Genomic DNA, 23979 nt, shown 5'->3' on the forward strand with positions numbered 1-23979 from the left:
AGTGAACGACAGAGGATGAGATGGTTAGATGGCATCATCAACTCAATGGACATGAGTTTGAGCAAACTCTAGGAGATAATGTGGGACAGGGAAGCCTGGGTGCTGTAGTCCATGGATCACAAAGGGTCAGACACGACTGGCGAATGAACAACAAAAATGCATTGAGCGCTCCATCAGGACACCTACGGAATAAAGACCAGAATCTCAATGAGAACTGTATTAGCCTCTGGCTCCAGATATCTCATAAGGCTGCAACCAAGGTACAGGCTGCAACAGTAGTCATCTCAATGCTTGTCTAAGAGAGGATCTGCTCCCATGCTCACTACGGTGGCTGTTCGTTGTCATTAAGTCCTTGCTGGTGTTGGCTGGAGACATGAGTCCCTTGCCATGTGGGCTTCTCTACTGGACAGCTAATAATATGGCTTCCTTCAGAGCAAGCAAGAGAGCAAAAAGGACATGCAAGATGGAACCACAGTCTCTTTGTAACATTCTCAAAAATGACATCTCATCCCTTTCACTGTATTCCATTCATTAGAAGGCCATCACTAGGCACAGCCACACACAAGGGGAGGGGATAACACGTGGGCATGGATATCAGGAAATGGGTCATCGGGGCCACCTTAGAGGCTATCACAGGCACTATGTCAAATCAACCTGTGACACCAAGCACGTAGGCTGTATCATGTCTAACTGAAAATTATGAAAGTTCTGGTCAACCAGAGGAGGTATACAATTTCTATAACCACATCTCAGCAGATGCAACCAGTGTGTGCCATGTACGCTTCTTAACCTCAGCTATCCAGTCATATGAGCCTACTTCTTATAAGTTATTGATGTAGTCATGACTCTTTACCAGGAATAAGGTGACTATACACGCAGTTTATATGAGATGACCAGCTGTTTAGAAAGTGAGTTGGTAACCTTCTGACTACATTAAGGATAACCAGACTATCAGGAAAGATAACCCCAGTCAGATTAACCCACTAATGCACTTAGAGAACTGAAAGCCCGTCATTCATTTGCCTTTTCAAATGTATCATTGGCTCCTAATCATACCATTTCTGACAGTCACGTTACCTCAGCCAGTTTTCTCCAGTGCACAGAATAGTTTGGTGACCAAAGAAAGTGGGATTACAAAGTACTTATAGCTTGAATGGCCCAAGGACCAAGACGAACACAATTTCAACATCCTTTTACAAAGATTCACATAATAGAGAGGATGCTCAACAGGGACTGGACACCATCTCTGTTTTGTTCACTACTCACAGTCATCTTCAGTACACAGTATAGAGTCTAGCACACAGTAGGTACAGTAGGTACTCAATAAACATTTATTGAATGAATGATTAATTACTTAAAGGTCCTTCACCTTCACACACACTCCAATTTATTCTTCACATCTCAAATTTATAGAGATGGAAATACCAGAATACCTTACATACCTCCTGAGAAACCTGTATGTAAGTCAAGAAGCAACAGTTAGAACTGGACATGGAACAATGGATTGGTTAATAATTGGGAAAGAAGTACATGAAGGCTGTATATTGTCACCCTGCTTATTTAACTTTTATGCACAGCATATCATGAGAAATGCCAGGCTGATGAACCAAAAGCTAGAATCAAGATTGCCAGGAGAAATATCAACAATCACAGATGTGCAGGTGACACCACCCTTATGGCAGAAAGCGAAGAGGAACTTCAGAGCCTCTTGATGAAGGTAAATAGGAGAGTGAAAACTCTGGCTTAAAATGCAACATTCAAAAAAACAAAGATGAGGGAGGAGCCAAGATGGCGGAGGAGTAGGACGGGGAGACCACTTTCTCTCCTACAAATTCATCAAAAGAATAACTGAATGCAGAGCAAACCTCACAAAACAACTTCTGATCGCTAGCTGAGGTCATCAGGCGCCCAGAAAAGCAGACCATTGTCTTCGAAAGGAGGTAGGACAAAATATAAAAGATAAAAAGTGAGACAAAAGAGCTAAGGACGGAGACCCGTCCCCGGAAGGGAGTCTTAGGCGGCCTTGCTTGGGCTAGGGTCCGGGCCTGAGTGCCCTGAGGACAATCGGAGGGAGCTTCTGTGAGTTGCCAACTTGAACTGTGGGAGACCAAAAGAGAGAAAATTAACCGGCCGGAACACACTGTCGGCCGTTCGCAGAACAAAGGGACGGAGAAAGTCCCAAGAAGAGGTCGCAGGCTGCGGACCGGCCCAGCCCCGCCGGAGGCAGGAGGCAGGGGGGAGGGGAAGGTCGCGGCGAGACACAGGGCGCAGGCACCCGACCGGCGCGGGCGGGGACTGGGGCTGGGGACGCAGAGGGCGGAAGGCGCGCGCACCCGACTGGCGTCAGGGGAAACTGAGACTGGGTCCGCGGAAGGGAGTGAGTGCGCCAGACCTGGGGATAGTACGCCCATCAAGCCCCTCGCTGCCTGGACCGCTCTGAAGGGGAAGGCACAGAGAGCAGGCACAGCTTTTCCTTCCGCGCTTTTGTGTAACACCCGAGGGCTGGAACCTAGCGCAGCGCGGGGCGCGCTTCATATAGAACAGCCGGGAGCCTGAGCAGCGCAGACGGAGAAAGCAGCGTCAGCCCCTCCCGGCAGCGCCAGCCCGCCCCCGCAGGGCCAGCCCCGCCCCGCAGCGTCAGCCCCGCCCCGCAGCGCCAGCCCATCCCCGCAGTGTCAGCCCCTCCCAGCAGCGCAACGGAACTAGCTAACTGAATAAGAGTCCACCTCCGCCCGCCTGTGTCAGGGCGGAAATGAGGCTCTGAAGAGACCGGCAAACAGAAGCCAAATAAACAAAGGGAACCGCTTCAGAAGGGACTGGTGCAACAGATTAAAATCCCTGTAGAAAACACCGACTTCACCGGAAGGGCCCTGTAGATATCGAGAAGTGTAAGCTGGAAGGAGGAGCTATCTGAAACTGAGCCGAACCCACACTGACCGCAACAGCTCCAGAGAAACTCCTAGATATATTTTTACTTTTTTTTTTCTAAGTAAGGAAAAAAAAAAAATTTTTTTTTCTTTTTATATTTTTTCTTTTTTATTTTTTCTCTTTTATTTTCCTTTAAAATTCCCTATTACTCCCCCATTACTCCTTAACTTTCATTTACATAGATTTTTATGATTTTTTTAATTAGGGGAAAAAAAAATTTTTTTTTTCTTTCTTTTTTTTTTTTCTTTTTTTTTCTTTTTCTTTTTTTTTTTTCTTCTTTTTTTTCCTTTCCGTTTTCTCTTTTATTTTCTATTTTTCTTTTTCTCTTATTTCTTTTAAAGTCCTCTAGTACTCCTCTACTACTCTTCATTTTCATTTTCACTACACTATAACCTTACCAAAAAAAAAAAAAAAAGAAGAAGCCCTATCTTTAAACCGAAGATTATTCTCTCCCAATCTTGACTCTCTGTTTTCTACCTCAGAACACCTCTATTTCCTCCTTTCCCCTTCTCTTCCCAATCCAATTCTGTGAATCCTTGTAGGTGTCTGAGATACGGAGAACACTCTGGGAACAGACAGCTGCGTAGATCTGTCTCTCTCCTCTTGAGTCCCCCTTTTTCTCCTCCTGCTCATCTCTATCTCCCTCCTCCCTTTTCTCCTGTTCATGTAACTCTGTGAACCTCTCTGGGTGTCCCTAACAGGGGAGAATCTTTTCGCCATTAACCTAGAAGTTTTATTATCAGTGCTGTATAGTTGGAGAAGTCCTGAGACTACAGGAAGAATAAAACTGAAATCCAGAGGCAGGAAACTTAAGCCCAAAACCTGAGAACACCAGAAAACTCCTGACTACATGGAACTTTAAGCAATAAGTGACCGTCCAAAAGCCTCCATACCTACACTGAAACCAACCACCACCCAAGAGCCAGTAAGTTTTAGAGCAAGACATACCACGCAAATTCTCCAGCAACACAGGAACATAGCCCCGAATGTCAACATACAGGCTGCCCAAGGTGACACCTAACACATAGACCCATCTCAAAACTCATTACTGGGCACTCCATTGCTCTCCAAAAAGAAGAAATCAAGTTCCACGCACCAGTACACTGACGCAAGCTTCCCTAACCGGGAAACCTTGACAAGCCAATCGTCTAACCCCACCCACTGGGTAAATCCTCCACAATAAAAAGGAACCACAGACCTCCAGAATACAGAAAGTCCACTCCAGACACAGCAATCTAAACAAGATGAAAAGGCAAAGAAATACCCAACAGGTAAAGGAACATGAAAAATGCCCACCAAGTCAAACAAAAGAGGAGGAGATAGGGAATCTACCTGAAAAAGAATTTAGAATAATGATAATAAAAATGATCCAAAATCTTGAAAACAAAATGGAGTTACAGATAAATAGCCTGGAGACAAAGATTGAAAAGATACAAGAATTGTTTAATAAAGACCTAGAAGAAATAAAAAAGAGTCAATTAAAAATGAACAATGCAATGAATGAGATCAAAAACACTTTGGAGGGAACCAAGAGTAGAATAACAGAGGCAGAAGATAGGATAAGTGAGGTAGAAGATAAAATGGTGGAAATAAATGAAGCAGAGAGGAAAAAAGAAAAAAGGATCAAAAGAAATGAGGACAACCTCAGGGACCTCTGGGACACTGTGAAACGCCCCAACATTCGAATCATAGGAGTTCCAGAAGAAGAAGACAAAAAGAAAGGCCATGAGAAAATACTCGAGGAGATAATAGCTGAAAACTTCCCTAAAATGGGGAAGGAAATAGCCACTCAAGTCCAAGAAACCCAGAGAGTCCCAAACAGGATAAACCCAAGGCGAAACACCCCAAGACACATATTAATCAAACTAACAAAGATCAAACACAAAGAACAAATATTAAAAGCAGCAAGGGAAAAACAACAAATAACACACAAAGGGATTCCCATAAGGATAACAGCTGACCTATCAACAGAAACCCTCCAGGCCAGAAGGGAATGGCAGGACGTCCTGAAAGTAATGAAAGAGAATAACCTACAACCTAGATTACTGTATCCAGCAAGGATCTCATTCAGATATGAAGGAGAACTCAAAAGCTTTACAGATAAGCAAAAGCTGAGAGAATTCAGCACCACCAAACCAGCTCTTCAACAAATGCTAAAGGATCTTCTCTAGACAGGAAATGCAGAAAGGTTGTATAAACGTGAACCCAAAACAACAAAGTAAATGGCAACGGGACCACACCTATCAATAACTACCTTAAATGTAAATGGGTTGAATGCCCCAACCAAAAGACAAAGATTGGCTGAATGGATACAAAAACAAGACCCCCATATATGCTGTCTACAAGAGACCCACCTCAAAACAAGAGACACATACAGACTAAAAGTGAAGGGCTGGAAAAAAATATTTCATGCAAATGGAGACCAAAAGAAAGCAGGAGTCGCAATACTCATATCAGATAAAATAGACTTTCAAATAAAAGCTGTGAAAAGAGACAAAGAAGGACACTACATAATGATCAAAGGATCAATCCAAGAAGAAGATATAACAATTATAAATATATATGCACCCAACATAGGAGCACCGCAATATGTACGGCAAACACTAACGAGTATGAAAGAGGAAATTAATAGTAACACAATAATAGTGGGAGACTTTAATACCCCACTCACAACTATGGATAAATCAACTACACAGAAAATTAACAAGGAAACACAAACTTTAAATGACACAATGGACCAGCTAGACCTAATTGATATCTATAGGACATTTCACCCCAAAACAAGCAACTTCACCTTTTTCTCAAGTGCACACGGAACCTTCTCCAGAATAGATCACATCCTGGGCCATAAATCTAGTCTTGGAAAATTCAAAAAAATTGAAATCATTCCAGTCATCTTTTCTGACCACAGTGCAGTAAGATTAGATCTCAATTACAGGAAAAAAATTGTTAAAAATTCAAACACCTGGAGGCTAAATAACACGCTTCTGAATAACCAACAAATCATAGAAGAAATCAAAAAAGAAATCAAAATATCTATAGAAATGAATGAAAATGAAAACACAACAACCCAAAACCTATGGGACACTGTAAAAGCAGTGCTAAGGGGAAGGTTCATAGCATTACAGGCTTACATCAAGAAACAAGAAAAAAGCCAAATAAATAACCTAACTCTACACCTAAAGCAATTAGAGAAGGAAGAAATGAAGAACCCCATGGTTAGCAGAAGGAAAGAAATCTTAAAAATTAGGGCAGAAATAAATGCAATAGAAACTAAAGAGACCATAGCAAAAATCAACAAAGCTAAAAGCTGGTTTTTTGAAAAAATAAACAAAATTGACAAACCATTAGCAAGACTCATTAAGAAACAAAGAGAGAAGAACCAAATTAACAAAATTAGAAATGAAAATGGAGAGATCACAACAGACAACACTGAAATACAAAGGATCATAAGAGACTACTACCAGCAGCTCTATGCCAATAAAATGGACAACTTGGATGAAATGGACAAATTCTTAGAAAAGTATAACTTTCCAAAACTGAACCAGGAAGAAATAGAAGATCTTAACAGACCCATCACAGGCAAGGAAATCGAAACTGTAATCAAAAATCTTCCAGCAAACAAAAGCCCAGGACCAGATGGCTTCACAGCTGAATTCTACCAAAAATTTAGAGAAGAGCTAACACCTACGTTACTCAAACTCTTCCAGAAAATTGCAGAAGAAGGTAAACTTCCAAACTCATTCTATGAGGCCACCATCACCCTAATTCCAAAACCAGACAAAGATGCCACAAAAAAAGAAAACTACAGGCCAATATCACTGATGAACATAGATGCAAAAATCCTTAACAAAATTCTAGCAAACAGAATCCAACAACATATTAAAAAAAATCATACACCACGACCAAGTGGGCTTTATCCCAGGAATGCAAGGATTCTTCAATATCCGCAAATCAATCAATGTAATACACCACATTAACAAATTGAAAGATAAAAACCATATGATTATCTCAATAGATGCAGAGAAAGCCTTTGACAAAATTCAACACTCATTTATGATTAAAACTCTCCAAAAAGCAGGAATAGAAGGAACATACCTCAACATAATAAAAGCTATATATGACAAACCCACAGCAAGCATCACCCTCAATGGTGAAAAATTGAAAGCATTTCCCCTGAAATCAGGAACAAGACAAGGGTGCCCACTCTCACCACTACTGTTCAACATAGTGTTGGAAGTTTTGGCCACAGCAATCAGAGCAGAAAAAGAAGTAAAAGGAATCCAGATAGGAAAAGAAGAAGTGAAACTCTCACTGTTTGCAGATGACATGATCCTCTATATAGAAAACCCTAAAGACTCTACCAGAAAATTACTAGAACTAATCAACGAATATAGTAAAGTCGCAGGATATAAAATTAACACACAGAAATCCCTTGCATTCCTATATACTAACAATGAAAAAACAGAAAGAGAAATTAAGGAAACAATACCATTCACCATTGCAACAAAAAGAATAAAATACTTAGGAGTATATCTACCTAAAGAAACAAAAGACCTATACATAGAAAACTATAAAACACTGATGAAAGAAATCAAAGAGGACACAAACAGATGGAGAAACATACCGTGTTCATGGATTGGAAGAATCAATATTGTCAAAATGGCTATTCTACCCAAAGTAATCTATAGATTCAATGCAATCCCTATCAAGCTACCAACGGTATTTTTCACAGAACTAGACCAAAGAATTTCACAATTTGTATGGAAATACAAAAAACCTCGAATAGCCAAAGTAATCTTGAAAAAGAAGAATGGAACTGGAGGAATCAACCTGCCTGACTTCAGACTCTACTACAAAGCCACAGTCATCAAGACAGTGTGGTACTGGCACAAAGACAGAAATATAGACCAATGGAACAGAATAGAAAGCCCAGAGATAAATCCACGAACCTATGGACACCTTATCTTTGACAAAGGAGGCAAGGATATACAATGGAAAAAAGACAACCTCTTTAACAAGTGGTGCTGGGAAAACTGGTCAACCACTTGCAAAAGAATGAAACTAGAACACTTTCTAACACCATACACAAAAATAAACTCAAAATGGATTAAAGATCTAAATGTAAGACCAGAAACTATAAAACTCCTAGAGGAGAACATAGGCAAAACACTCTCCGACATAAATCACAGCAAGATCCTCTATGACCCACCTCCCAGAATATTGGAAATAAAAGCAAAACTAAACAAATGGGATCTAATGAAACTTAAAAGCTTTTGCACTACAAAAGAAACTATAAGTAAGGTGAAAAGACAGCCCTCAGATTGGGAGAAAATAATAGCAAATGAAGAAACAGACAAAGGATTAATCTCAAAAATATACAAGCAACTCCTGAAGCTCAATTCCAGAAAAATAAATGACCCAATCAAAAAATGGGCCAGAGAACTAAACAGACATTTCTCCAAAGAAGACATACAGATGGCTAACAAACACATGAAAAGGTGCTCAACATCACTCATTATTAGAGAAATGCAAATCAAAACCACAATGAGGTACCATTACACACCAGTCAGGATGGCTGCTATCCAAAAGTCTACAAGCAATAAATGCTGGAGAGGCTGTGGAGAAAAGGGAACCCTCTTACACTGTTGGTGGGAATGCAAACTAGTACAGCCACTATGGAAAACAGTGTGGAGATTCCTTAAAAAACTGGAAATAGAACTGCCATATGACCCAGCAATACCACTTCTGGGCATACACACTGAGGAAACCAGATCTGAAAGAGACACATGCACCCCAATGTTCATCGCAGCACTGTTTATAATAGCCAGGACATGGAAGCAACCTAGATGCCCATCAGCAGATGAATGGATAAGGAAGCTGTGGTACATATACACCATGGAATTTTACTCAGCCGTCAAAAAGAATTCATTTGAACCAGTCCTAATGAGATGGATGAAACTGGAGCCCATTATACAGAGTGAAGTAAGCCAGAAAGATAAAGAACATTACAGCATACTAACGCATATATATGGAATTTAGAAAGATGGTAACGATAACCCTATATGCAAAACAGAAAAAGAGACACAGAAATACAGAACAGACTTTTGAACTCTGTGGGAGAAGGTGAGGGTGGGATGTTTCAAAAGAACAGCATGTATACTATCTATGGTGAAACAGATCACCAGCCCAGGTGGGATGCATGAGACAAGTGCTCCGGCCTGGTGCACTGGGAAGACCCAGAGGAATCGGGTGGAGAGGGAGATGGGAGGGGGGATCGGGATGGGGAATAAGTGTAAATCTATGGCTGATTCATATCAATGTATGACAAAACCCACTGAAATGTTGTGAAGTAATTAGCCTCCAACTAATAAAAAAATTAAAAAAAAAAAAAAAAACAAAGATGATCGCATCCAGTCTCATCACTTCATGGCAAATAGATGGGGGAACAAAGGAAACAGTGACAGACTATTTTCTTGGGCTAAAAATATCACTGTGGATGGTGAATGCAGCCATGAAATTAAAAGACACTTGCTGCTTAGAAGAAAAGCTATGACAAAACTAGACAACGTATTAAAAAGCAGAGACATCACTTTGCCCACAAAGATTCATAGAGTCAAGGCTATGGTTTTTGCAGTAGTCATGTACAGATGTGAGCTGGATCATAAAGAAGGCTGCGCACCAAAGAATTGATGCTTTCAAACTGTAGTGCTGGAGAAAACTCTTGAGAGTCCCTTGGACAGCAAGGAGATCAAACCAGTCAATCCTAAAGGAAATCAACCCTGAATATTCTTTGGAAGGACTGATGCTGAAGCCGAAGCTCCAATACTTTGGCCACCTGATGCAAAGAGTTGACTCATTGGAAAAGACCTTGGTGCTAGGAAAGACTGAAGGCAGGAGGAGAAGGGGATGACAAAGGATGAAATGGTCGGATGGCATCGTCGACTCAATGGACTTGAGTTTAAGCAAGCTGGGGCAGAGGGGTTGGTGAAGGACAGGGAAGCCTGGGTGCTGCAGTCCATGGATCACAAAGAGTCAGACACAACTGGCGACTGAACAGCAACAACTTTATGTAACTCTACCAGGAATACCTTTCATCATACTTCAGTCTGGTTCAGGATATCCTCTGAGCTCTTCTTCAGACACTAATCACAATAGTCATTAATATTTATCTGATTACTTAATGTCTGTCTTCCCCACAAGATACTGCCTGTCTGTGGCATCTACAGCCATACTTATCACACAAAAGCACATCACAAAACTTTTTGAATGTTTTATTAACTGTGTTTCTTTGTTACAGTTAAAATTCATTAGAGGTTTCTCAGCTTCTCAGTCAAAACAAAGTAAACTTTAAATCCCAAAATTGAAGAAAGTAAGAGGTAAGGGACCTTCTTAGGTCCTATTACCACTGACGATAATGAATCTCCAGGGAAGCATAGCTCCTTCCAGTAAGAGAATATCATGAATCTCTAGATTGGTTAAGTTTGAGCTCTGCACCTTTTGTATCTCTGAGCATCCAAGGAGATCAAAAATTCCAAGCAGTCCAAAACAAAGAGTCTGCCACGATTATTTCACCCCAGAAATCTCTATGGACACCATACTCCTAGAAGGACCAGAAACTTCTTAAGCCCAACTGAAGATGAGTTAAACTAATCAGCATCTATTGATGTCTGTCTCTACCTTACTATACGAGGGATGGAAGAATAATTAAACAGGTTTTCATATCCATTTCCCCACAAAAGTGGTCCATGACATGGTGATGGATCAGAAAAATAGAAGCTTCCTGAGAAACTGCTGAAGTTCTGGGGAATATCCAGAGACTGTTCATTTGTAAGGATATCTGAGGATGTGTGGATGGCAAGAGAGTCAGAGAATATTTCTTAAGAGAGATTGATTGTTGGAAAATATGGATATTTGCAGACACCTGCGTGTACTGTGTACAAGAGAATAGGACCTACTTGCGTCCATGATCTGCAGAACACATTATAGCTCTGGCGCGTCCTTCATTTTGCATCTCTGGTGAGCCCCCAAGAAGCATACTCCTCAGGCAACCCTGCAGAGTTGGGAGTTTCCTGTGAAAACCAGGAGTCTCCCCATCATGAGACAACTGAGTATCTCATCTAGTATCTCGTGAGGTAATCTACGTTGCTGCAATTTTTGGAGTCCGGAAGGGGAACCTGATTCCTCTGGATGCTCTGGCTGGAAGCCTGCCATCTGTTTCCAGGTGCCCACTGGCGGGCTATGGCGCAGCTCGCTTCTTTGATTTTTTGCATCATTCTCAGTGTCCTGACTCAGGAACAGCTGATGGCTCACAGAATCATTATGACTTTCCTTCCCTCTATTCACGGACAGCCATTTATTTCCCCTTTGTCTCTCTAAATTGTTTTCTCCAACTCTTAGACCAAATGGGCTCATTGTGCTGGCTTCTTTTCTGATTTTGAATTTAAGTTACTTTATAAGCAATAATAAAATAATAAAGAGACAGAAGAAAAATCACCCGCCATCCTCCCATCCTATTATGGCAATTATGCTCATTTTCCTGTGTTTTCATCCAATTCTTCTCCATATAAATACATATTTTACACAGCTATACTGCACTGTGTTACCATTTCTCTGAGGCAGGCTTATCACATTAGTTTCTGCTCCTGTCTCAGAGAGAGTCAGCTCTTCTTCACAGAAGCTTGCCTTTACCTGTTATTTCCATAAAGGACAACAGATGGCAAGAATGCCTACCTCTTTATCCAGATCTCTAAGTGAGTGAAGTCGCTCAGTCATGTCCGACTCTTTGCGACCCCACAGACGGTAGCCTACTAGGTTTCTCTGTCCGCGGGATTTTTGAGGCAAGAATGCTGGAGTGAGTTGTTGTTTCCTTCCCCAGGGGATCTTCCCAACCCAGGGATCGAACCCAGGTCTCCTGTGTTGTAGGCAGACACTTCACCGTCTGAGCCACCAGGGAAGTTGGTAAGACACTGTTAAATAATGTAAGAACTAGAAAAAGATTATTCAAGACAAAGACATATTCTTTAAAATTGAAATTGAACCAATGAACAATTCTAAATATGAGCATTTATCATTATTATTCTTCATTACGATTACTTAGGAATTTATCCCAAAGAAGTAACCATGATGCCTAATCTACAAATACATGTTTTATTCCCACTGAAGAAGCAGAGTTTGGTGAAGTTAGAGAACTGGCCCCAGACAAGTTAGAAAATGATGGAGCTCAGGTACAAACACGAAGTCTCTAACTCAAATGCCTCTGTAACAAGTTCTAGAGTAAATTTTCCACTAGTGTTTTTGATAAAGGCCTGTGACCAATGGATGCAGGATTTGCAGAGGAAATATTTTACTTTATTTGAGAGACCCCTTAAAACATTTGCACAAATATGGGGAAAAAACATCATCTGATCAAGATTTAAAGGGACAAACACTTCCTAACAGAAACAAGAAAAATGGAAAAAGAATTGGTTAAGGCAAAACTTTCCCCAAAGAATACCAGACAACTGAATCAAAGTATGTAACTTGATGCTAACTCAGTGAGGGACCTGGACAACTGGCCTGACAAGGGAGGGAAAGGGATTTGCAGGTTGAAGAAATAAAGGATTCCTTCAGCTCAAAATCCCTCTTTCCTTTCAGATCCCAGTGTCCTCAGATCCCCAGAACATCACGACTCCTGAAGCCGCACACCTCTGAGTGGTCATTCCCAGCAGAGGCCAGAGGAGCCACGGGGAACCACACCGCTGTCACCGAGTTCATCCTGCTGGGGCTCTCAGACGCCTGTGAGCTGCAGATGCTCCTCTTCCTGGGGCTCCTCCTGACCTACCTGCTCACTCTACTGGGGAACCTCCTCATCGTGGTCCTCACCCTCACGGACAGGCGCCTCCACACCCCCATGTACTACTTCCTCCGCAGCTTTGCTGTCCTAGAGATCTGGTTCACCTCGGTCATCTTCCCCAAGATGCTGACCAACATCCTGACTGGACACAGGACCATCTCCCTGGCAGGCTGTTTCCTACAAAGTTTTCTCTATTTCTTCCTGGGCACCACTGAGTTCTTCCTACTGGCAGTGATGTCCTTTGACAGGTATGTGGCCATATGTAACCCCTTGCATTATGTCACCATCATGAGCAAAAGGGTCTGTGTCCAGCTAGTTCTTTCTTCTTGGGTCACAGGATTCTTTATCATCATTGTTCCAACTTTCTTCACAATTCAGCAGCCATTCTGTGGTCCCAATATCATTGATCATTTCTTCTGTGACAGCTTTCCACTCCTGGAACTCGTATGTGCAGACACAAGTCTGATCGAGCTTCTGGGTTTTATCCTGGCCAACGTCAGCCTACTGGGCACTCTGTCCGTGACGGCCACCTGCTATGGCCACATCCTCCACACCATCCTTCACATCCCCTCAGCCAAGGAGAGGCGGAAAGCCTTCTCAACCTGCTCCTCCCACATCATTGTCGTCTCTCTCTTCTATGGCAGCTGCATCTTCATGTATGTCCGGTCGGGCAAGGGCGGCCAGGGGGAGGACAGGAACAAGGTGGTGGCCTTGCTCAACACCGTGGTGACCCCAGTGCTCAATCCCTTCATCTACACCCTGAGGAACAAACAGGTGAGGCAGGTGTTTAGGGAGCAGGTGAACAAGCTCATCTAATAAACCTGTAGTTCCAAGGGGCTGCACATAAGATCCCAGTCAAGCTGAGGGAACATCAGGCCTCTGCAACAGATGAAGGCTGTCTCATCTAGAAAAAGCTTGATGACATGTTTCTGGGGTGCCAGTCACTGTGCACCTCAGCATCAACTCATAAGCTCTGTGGAGCCTCAAGGCATTTTTAGTAATTATCAGATTTAAATATTTTTCTTCATTCCATCAATGTCTGCTTGGCTTCCCAGAATAATATAAGTTATTTGATGGAAGGTACTAGCTCTATTGGAAAAGGGCATGGCAACCCACTCCAGTATTCCTCCCTGGAGAATCCCATGGACCAAGGAGGCTGGTGGTCTACAGTCCATGGAGTCACAAAGAGTCGGACACGGATGAAGTGACTTAGCATGTACTAGCTCTATAATTCTGGAGAAGGAAATGGCAACCCACTCCAGTATTCTTGCCTGAAGAATCCCATGGATGGAGGAGCCTGGTGGGCTACAGTCCACAGGGTCGCAAAGTGTCGGACACGACTGAGCGACTTAACCAACTAACTAGCTCTATAATTCACCATAAGACTCAACAACAATCCATTATCATAGACCATATAAACAGTCTGTAAGTACCTTCAGTCTGATTGATTGCTTTGTGTCTGTTTCTGCAGCACCCTCAGAGGGGAGGAGTATAGTCCTCTGGTAGCACTGTCCTCATTTCACTCTTACAGCCCTGTCACAAAAAGACATCAGAAAGAACTCAAAAATAAGAAGAGTTACTTAGTATTCTACATAGAAGTTACTTATGCTTCTTTAGCATCAAAACTCATAGAAATTCCTCATTCCTACTGAAAAAGATGCTTCTACCTACTAGCTGGTTACTTCCCTGAGTCCCGGTTTTCTGATCTGTAAAAGAAGATGACAATATCCATTCCAAAGGACTGTGATGAAACATCAGAGATATTCTATGTAAAGTGCCTCTAGTGACTAGAGGATAATAAATCCTCACTAAATGTTAGTTCCTTTCATCTGTTTCTCACTCACCTTCCCTATTTTCCTTTGATTTCCCACCAGTTACTAACAAATGTTTTTTTGTTCAGAATGCCTTAAATGTCTAAAAATGCTACAAATTGTATATTCAAAATGTTATATTAAATCATATATAAAGTTACATATAGTATTTCACTTTGAAATTTGTTACTAAGTTTAATATTTTATGAAGTTGAAATTAAGTCATATTGGTAAATAATCAAAGATTAAATAAAGAAATTAACATATTCTTAACCAAAAATTATTACATGAATAACATGTTCAAGGAAATATTCTATGTCATCTAAGAGATAATAATTTATGCCCTTGAAGAATCTGAAGTCTGATAAGGAAGATAGAAAGTACACAAATAGCTTTAGTCTAGGGTTAAAATGATTTTTTAAAGAAAATACCATATGTAGCTCTTCAATGATAAATTTGAAAAACAAGAGGAAATTAATGATTCCCTAGAGAAAGAGAATTTTCAAAAACCAAAAAAGAAATAGAAAACTTAACTAGGCAAATTACCATAGAAAGATTTCAAAAGGGATTATGTATCTACTATAAACTAAAATACAATGTTCTCAACAACAAAAACAAACAGTTCTACAAATGGCCAATAAGGGCATGAAAAGATGTGCAACATCACTAATCACTTAGGGAAATGCAAATCAAAATCACAATGAGATACTACTTAACACCCATTAAGATGGCTATTATTTTTTTCAATATTTTTATACAGAAAATAGCAAGTATGGGCAAGAATGTGGAGAAACTAGAACTCGTGTGCATTGCTGATGGGACTGTCTAATAATGCAGCCATTGTGGAAAGCAGTATGGCAGTTCCTAAAAAAAAAAGTAAACAGATTTACCATATCATCCAGCAATCTCACTTCTGGGTATATAGCCGAAAGAACAAAAAGAGAGACTCAGAGAGATATCTTTATGTCCGTGGACTCAAAGAGCTATGTTTATATCCTTGTTCATAGCAGCATTATTCATAATAACCAAAAAGGCAGAAACAACACAAATGTCCACAGATAAATGAATGGATAGCCAAAATGTGGTATGTACATTCAATGGAAGATTATTCAGCTTCAAAAAGGAATAGAATTTTGGGGTTTCTCTGGTGGCTCAATGGTAAAGAATCAACCTGCCAATGCAGAAGATGCAGGTTCAGTCCGTGGCCCAAGAAGATCCCACATGCAGCAGAGCAACTAGGCTCATGTACCCCAACTACTGAGCCTGTGCTCTAAAGCCTAGGAACCACAACTACTGAGCTAGCACACCTCAGCTACTGAAACCCATGCACCCTGGAGCCCGTGCTCTGCAACAAGAAAAGTTACCAAAATGAGAAGCCTACACACCACAAGAGAGTAGCCCCTGCTTCCTGCAGCAAGAGAAAAGCCCAGGCAGCAATGAAGACCCAGCACAGTCAAAATAAATAAATGAATGATTTTTTTTAAAAAGGAATGGAATCCTGACAAATCCTACAACTTGGAGGAACCTTGGAGACATTACGCTAACTGAACTAAGTACAACATAAATGGGAATGCGTTGTATGAGTCTACTCACTTGAAGTATGGTGGTGGTAGTTTAGTCACTAAGTTATGTCCTACTCTTCCAACCCCATGGACTGTAGCCCACCAGGCTCCTCTGTCCGTGGAATTTGCCAGGCAAGAATACTGGAGTGGGTTGCCATTTCTGTCTCCAGGGGATCTTCCTGACCCAGGGATTGAACCCGTTCTGCACTGTAGGCAGATTCTTTACCCCTGAGCCACCAGGAAAGCCATTATATGAGGTATAGAGTAATCAAAATCATGGAGACAGAAAGTAGAACGGTGGTTACCAGGGGCTGGAGGTGGGGGTAGGAATGGAGAGTTATTATTTAATGGATACGGAATTTCGGTTTGGGACAATGAACAAGCTCAGGAGATGGATGACTGCACAACAATGTGAATAGACTTGATGCCAACAAACTGTACATTTTAAAGTGGTTAAAATGGTAAAGTTTGTGTTATTATGTATTTTACCACAATAAGAAAAGTACAGATTCAGATCAAAAACAAAACTACCTTAACTTTGACTCCTCTTTCTCTTATATTCCACAACCAATCCATCTATTAATTCTGTGGATTATACATCCAAAATATGTATCAAATTCACCACTACTTACCACCACCACTACCATCTTTGTCCATATCATCTTCCCCTTCCTAGAGGATATCCATCCACTTCTTACCACCCCAATCCTATCCCCATATTCCTAGAGGAGGGTAGGGTTAGCAAACTCAGGTAAGGGAGAAGTGGACTTACAGACTTAACAGATGACGCCAACAACACACACCCTTTCTCTTTGAAGATTTTCTGATTGAAACAGGCCTTATATGGAGGAAGAAATACATTTTAACCTTAAATGAAGTTCAAATTTTAACAATTATATGGGATCAGACAATTTGATAATCCCATTCTTTGAACAAATGGTGAATGAAGGACTTCTAAAATTATATGTGTGGCCAGAAAATTTGCATAACTGTCCTGAATTTCATCAAAGGTCAAGGAAGAAATAACTACATGAACAGGTTTAAATGGACTTTCAGGAAGGGGGTAGACAATGCAAACTACAAATAAAGGATTATTTTCCATAATATACAAAGATAAACAACTCAATAGATAAATGAGCTAAAAAAGGATATACATAGATATTTCACAGAGAAACAGACCCAGAGAGCCAATAAATAAATGAAAACATGTTCAGCCATACTAATAATTAGTACAACTCAAAATAACAACCCTTTTTATGATAAAGTATTTTTAATTTTCTAAAGTAATAATGACATTATGTTTTTATTTTAAAGAGTAATAGTGTTTTAATACTGAAATATTTACAGATGAAATGATATAATGTCTTGGATTTATTTTATCATAATATGGAAAGCAGATGGTGGTCTATTGAAATAAGAATAAGAAGCCATGACTTGGTTTTCGTTGAATCTAGGTGATGACTACATGGAAATTCGTTATACAATTTGTCCATTTTTGTATGTGCTTGAAATTTCCATATTAAAAAAGTAACATAAAAAGATAATGGAAAACTTAAAGTAAGAGGTCATGTGTATATGACCTTGGGTAGTATTTATGACATAGCAGCAAGAAAGTATGTAAGATGTTGCACATGCAGAATCTGGTAGGGGTTGGGTACTGAAGAGATAAAATGTTTGGAGAGAAAAAATAAAACATAAACAAAGGAGATCCCCAGGTACTGAATCCAAGTAATTAAAATGATGTTATCACAGAAATAGAACAGTAAGGCAGAAAAGCTGGCTGAGGAGGAAATAATAGTTGGCTTAGACACTTCTATTGTGGGCACTGAAAACCTGAGGCATTGCCTATTGACTGGGAAAAGGAACTCTTCACAACAGTTTCCAATGGCATTGGAATTGTCCAAATATTTGTCTCTCATTCTCATTGTTTAGTTTATAGCAAAGAAAGCTGTCCTGAAATTGGAGTGTCATAAAACCGAGAAGAAAATTGTTAATATTTATAAGCTTGTCACTAACCACTTGTACACTTATGTCTCTATATTCAAACCCAGGCTTCCCTGGTGGCTTAAGAATCCACCTGCAGTGAAGGAGATATGGGTTCGATCCCTGGGTTGAGAAGATCCCCCGGAGAAGCAAATGGCAACCCACTCCAGTAATCTTGCCTGGAGAATTTCATGGGTAGATGAGCCTGGCCAGCTGTAGTCCATGGAGTCGCAAGAGCTGGACATGACTTAGTGACTAAACCACCACCATTCAAACCCAGGAAGTTACAAATACTACTCTCTATACGTTTATATAAGAATCATAAATGACATCAACTAAGTTAAGGGCTTATAGTATAAGAGCATTCAAAACAGTTTTGTCAGCAGAATGTAAAAGACCAAAAGTTATAGGAGGTATGATATCTATAAGCGGTCCATTGTGCATTGAGTTCCCCATCATGACACCTCAAGAATAAAGCCTGAAAAGGCTAGAAGAGAACTGTATTAGTTATCTATTGATGAGTAACACATTATCCCAAAATTTAGCTCCATAAAACAACAAGCATTTATTAGTTCACAGTTTCTGAGTTAGGAATCTGAACAAGGATTGACTATGTGCTTCTGGCTCAAGATATCTCCCAAGGCTGTAACCCAGATATGGGCTGGGGCAGCAGTCATCTCAACGCTTTTCTGGAAGAGAATCTGCTCCCATGTTCACTCCTGTGGCTGCTCATTGGCCTCAAGCACTCACGGGTTACTGGCTACAGATAGCAATTTAAAGACACGTGGGCTTCCCCATAGGAGAGCTCACAATACGGCAGTTGGCCTCCCTCAGAGCAAGAGACGCATGTAAGATGGAAACCACCGTCTCCTTGTTACATTCTCAAAAATGACACCTCATCCCTTTATTCTATTTATTAGAAGGCAGTCACTAGGTGCAGCAGCACAGAAGGGATTACACAAGGACATGAATACCAGGAGGTGGGGAGGTCATGTCTCTGCTTAAAACCTTCCAATAGCTTCCACTTGCATTTGGAATGAAATCTATCCTCCTTACCAGGTATGGTCTACAAAGCTCTACAAATTTTGAACCCAACCAAATCTCAAATCACTGTCACCCTCTTTCTGATTTACTGGCCTTCTCACTTTAACTCAAAAATACCACCTCTTTGCCATAACATGGCCTTAACATACCTTCTCTTTGCCTGGGACTCAACCAACCAGCCATCTGGTCAAGCCCTGCTCTGCATTCAAGTCTGAGCTGCAATCACAATTCCTCATGCGTGCCTTTTCTGGCTATCCATCTAAGGCAGAGGCAAGTCTCACTTATTTTCTCTCCTAAACCACCCAGTTCTATGCCTTCATAGCCCTCACAGTGCCTTGTTATTACATATTTGCTCTCATGTGTTTCTCTCTCTGAATTCTAGTATGACAAAAACACTAATTTTTTTCTCTGTTCACAGCTTGAGACCTGCAGGGCTCAGAAAGCAGTGTGCTTTCTCATATGACCAGAGGAAGAATACAATCTCTATAAGCTGATCCCAGGAGATACAACCAGTGTACGCCATGTACACTCCTTAAATTCAGCTGTCCAGTTATCTAGCCTCCTTCTTATAGGTTCGTGGTGTAGCCATGACTCTTACCAGGAGTAAGATGACTACGCGAGCAGTTCATAAGAAGGGATCAGGTGTTTAGGGAGTGGGTTGCTGGCTCTTCACTCTCGGGGAAGAATACTCCCCCAAGTTATTCTTCCCTAGTCAGAATAACTCACTAATCCATTTAAAACAGAAAACTGAAAGCCAGTCATTCATTTGCTTCTTCAAAGACATCACTGGCTCCTAAAATAATACCACTTCCTGCAGTCAAGTTACATCAGCCAGTTTTATCCAGTCTGGGAAATAGTGTGGTGACTAAAGAGAGAAAGTGGGATTCCAAAGTAGTTTTAACTTGAATGGCCCAAGAATGAAGACGAAGACAATTTCGAAACCCTTTTACCAAGATTCCCCCAATGGAGAGTAGACTCGAGGGGGACCTGGGATCATCTGTTTCATTCACCACTCATAGTCATCCTCAGTACATAGTATATAACCTAGCACATAGTAGGTGCTCAATAAACATTTATTGAATGACTGATTAATTAAAGTTCTTCACCCCCCCCTACACTCCAGCTTCTCCTTCAGATTTCAACTTTATATAACTTCATCAGGAATATATTCCCTTATCCTTCAGTCTGATTCAGGATCTCCTAGGAGCTGTTCTTCAAAACACTTGTCACAATAATAATTAATACTTGTGTGTTTAATGTCTGTCTTCCCCACAAGACTCTGCCTGTCTCTGGCATTTAAACTAATCATGCAGTAACTCAACTAAAATTCACCGAATGTTTTAATAACTATATTTCTTTGTTACAAATAAACGTCATTAGAAGTTTCTGAGCTTCTCTGTCAGAACAAAGCAAACTGTAAATCCCAAAATTGAAGAAAGTAAGAGGTAAGAGAACTTTCAAGTCCCAGTTAACACTGATGATAATGAATCTCCAGGGAAACACAGCTCCATCCTGCAAAAGAAGCATGTGAACCTCTAGACTGATTAACTTTGAGCTGTGTAACTGCTGTATTTCTGAGTTTCCATGGAAACCAAACAGAACCCCAAGCAGTCAAAGCTTGATGCCAGTTCCACAGAGACAAGAAGTCTGCCATGATTAATTTACCCCAGAATCCTCTATGGACAGTATACTCCTAGAAGGACCAGAAACCTCTTAAGCCCAAATGAAGATGAGTCATACGAGCCTACATCAATTGATGTCTGTTTCTGCCTTAGTATAGGAAGGATGGAAGAACAATTAATTAGGAAGTGTTCTGGCCATGACATGTGAGGAGCACTAGGAGCTTCCTGAGAAACCGGTGATATTCTTGGAACTATCTAGGGATAGTTCGTTTCTGAGGATATCTGAGGATACACTGATGGCAAGAGTCAGAGAATATTTAAGAGAAATTGGTTGCTGGAAAATATGGATATTTGCTGACATTTGCATGTACTGTCTACAAGAAAACAGGACCTGCTTGTTCCATGACCTGCAGACCATGTTACAGCTCTGGGGCATCCTTCACTTCGCATCTCTGGTGAGCCCCCAAGAAGCATACGCCTCAGGCAACACTGCAGAGTCAGGAGTTTCCTGTGAAAATCAGGAGTCTCCCTTCATCAGAACTGCCTTGGAGACAACTAAGCACTTCACCTAGTATCTACTGAGGTAATCTTTCATTGGTGCAATATTTGGGGTGGGGGAAGGGGAAGATGATTTCCTCTGGATGCTCTGGCTAGAAGCCTGCCATCTGTTTTCAGGTGTCCACTGGTGGGCTGTGGCACAGTTCACTTTTTTGATTTTTTGCATTATTCTCAGTGTCCTGACTCAGGAATAGCTGATGGCTCACAGAATCATTAAGACCTTTTTTTCACTGTTTTCATGGACAGCTATTTATTCCCCCTTTGTCTCTCTCAAACTCTTCTACCCAACTCTTAGTCTAAATGGGCTCACTGTGCTGGTTTCTTTTATGACTTTGAATTTAGGTTATTTTACAAGCTTTAATAAAAGTAATAAAGAAACAGAAGAAAAATCACCCACCATCCCCCCATCCTATTGTGGCAATTGTGCTCATCTTTCTGCATTCTTATCCAATTCTTTTCCATATAGATACATATGTTACATAGCTACAATGTACTGTGTTACCATTTCTCTGAGTCAGGCTTATCACATTAGTTTCTGCTCTTGCCTCAGATAGGGTCAGCTCTTCTCCACAGAGGCTTGCCTTTACCTGTCATTTCTATAAAGGACAATCGATGGCAAGAAAGCCTAGTTCTTTAACCAGATCTCTAAAGACAGTGTTACTCTCCGACATAAATCACAGCAAGATCCTCTATGACCCACCTCCCAGAATATTGGAAATAAAAGCAAAAATAAACAAATGGGACCTAATGAAACTTAAAAGCTTTTGCACAACAAAGGAAACTCTAAGCAAGATGAAAAGACAGCCTTCAGAATGGGAGAAAATAATAGCAAAAGAAGAAACAGACAAAGGATTAATTTTTTTTATTTTTTTTAATTTTTTTAAAGGATTAATTTTAAAAATATACAAGCAACTCCTGCAGCTCAATTCCAGAAAAATAAATGACCCAATCAAAAAATGGGCCAAAGATCTAAATAGATATTTCTCCAAAGAAGACATACAGATGGCTAACAAACACATGAAAAGATGCTCAACATCACTCATTATCAGAGAAATGCAAATCAAAACCTCAATGAGGTACCATTACACGCCAGTCAGAATGGCTGTTATCCAAAAGCCTACAAGCAATAAATGCTGGAGAGGGTATGGAGAAAAGGGAACCCTCTTACACTGTTGGTGGGAATGCAAACTAGTACAGCCACAATGGAGAACAGTGTGGAGATTCCTTAAAAAACTGGAAATAGAACTGCCATATGACCCAGCTATCCCACTCCTGGACATACACACCGAGGAAACCAGATCTGAAAGAGATACGTGTACCCCAATGTTCATCGCAGCACTGTTTATAATAGCCAGGACATGGAAGCAACCTAGATGCCCATCAGCAGACGAATGGATAAGAAAGCTGTGATACATATACACAATGAAATATTACTCAGCCATTAAAAAGAATACATTTGAATCAGTTCTAATGAGATGGATAAAACTGGAGCCCATTATACAGAGTGAAGTAAGCCAGAAAGATAAAGACCATTACAGTATACTAACGCATATATATGGAATTTAGAAAGATGGTAACGATAACCCTATATGCAAGACAGAAAAAGAGACACAGATGTATAGAACAGACTTTTGGACTCTATGGGAGAAGGTGAGGGTGGCATGATCTGAGAGAACAGCATCAAAACATGTATATTATCTATAGTGAAACAGATCACCAGTCCAGGTTGGATGCATGAGACAAGTGCTCGGGGCTGGTGCACTGGGATGACCCAGAGGGATGGGGTGGGGAGGGAGGTGGGAGGGGGGTTCAGGATGGGGATCACATGTAAATCCATGGCTGATTCATGTCAATGTATGGCAAAAACCACTATGATATTGTGAAGTAATTAGCCTCCAACTAATAAAAATAAATGGAAAAAATAAATAAATAAAGACAGTGTTAAACAATGCAAAAATTAGAAATAAAAATCCTTTAAAATGAAGACATATTCTCTAAAACTGAAATTGAATCAATGAAGAATTCTGAAAATCAGCATTTATCATTATTATTTAGAATTATTATTTCTTAGGAATTTATCCCAAAGTAATAACCTCAATGACGTCTAGTCTACAAATACATGTTCCCCCCAACATGTAACAATTTCATAGTACATGGATCTCTCAAAAAATATCAACCAAATAATATAGTAACAAAAATTTGTAATAACATATAACAAAAAATTGTTATAATAATATGTGTGAAGGAAAAAAGTGCAAAATTATCTATGAGCTTGGCTATATAAAGCAATAAACACTGAATAAGAATAGAAAAAATATAAAAGAAATTAATCAAAATATTAATAATAGTTGTCTCTGTGGGGCAACAGACAATTCTTTTTATTTCATTTTTTTTTATTTCCTAAACTTTCCACAATGCGCTGATACTACTTCTCTATTTTAGCCACAAAGGGAAAAATAAAAATAGCTAACATTATGTGACTGCTTGCTCTATGGCTAACTTTGTGCTAGGTGTTGGATATACATTATTCACTTAAGTTCTGAGAGAACATTTTACATATATATTGTTACTGTTCCCTTTGAAGAAACAGAGTTTTGGTGAGATTAGAGAACTGATCCCAGACAAGTTAGTAAATG

At 40.4% G+C, this 23979-nt stretch overlaps 1 protein-coding gene across 1 annotated transcript; it reads left to right on the forward strand.

Moving 5' to 3' along the window:
* Positions 1–587: 587 nt before the first annotated feature.
* LOC122705847 (olfactory receptor 49-like) lies at positions 588–13579 on the forward strand. Its single transcript, XM_043921117.1, has 2 exons — positions 588–670; positions 12565–13579. Exons 1-2 carry the CDS (start codon positions 588–590, stop codon positions 13577–13579), a joined length of 1098 nt encoding a protein of 365 aa, XP_043777052.1.
* Positions 13580–23979: the final 10400 nt, after the last annotated feature.

Source organism: Cervus elaphus, chromosome 12, assembly GCF_910594005.1.
Source record: "Cervus elaphus chromosome 12, mCerEla1.1, whole genome shotgun sequence".
Lineage (NCBI taxonomy): Eukaryota > Metazoa > Chordata > Mammalia > Artiodactyla > Cervidae > Cervus > Cervus elaphus.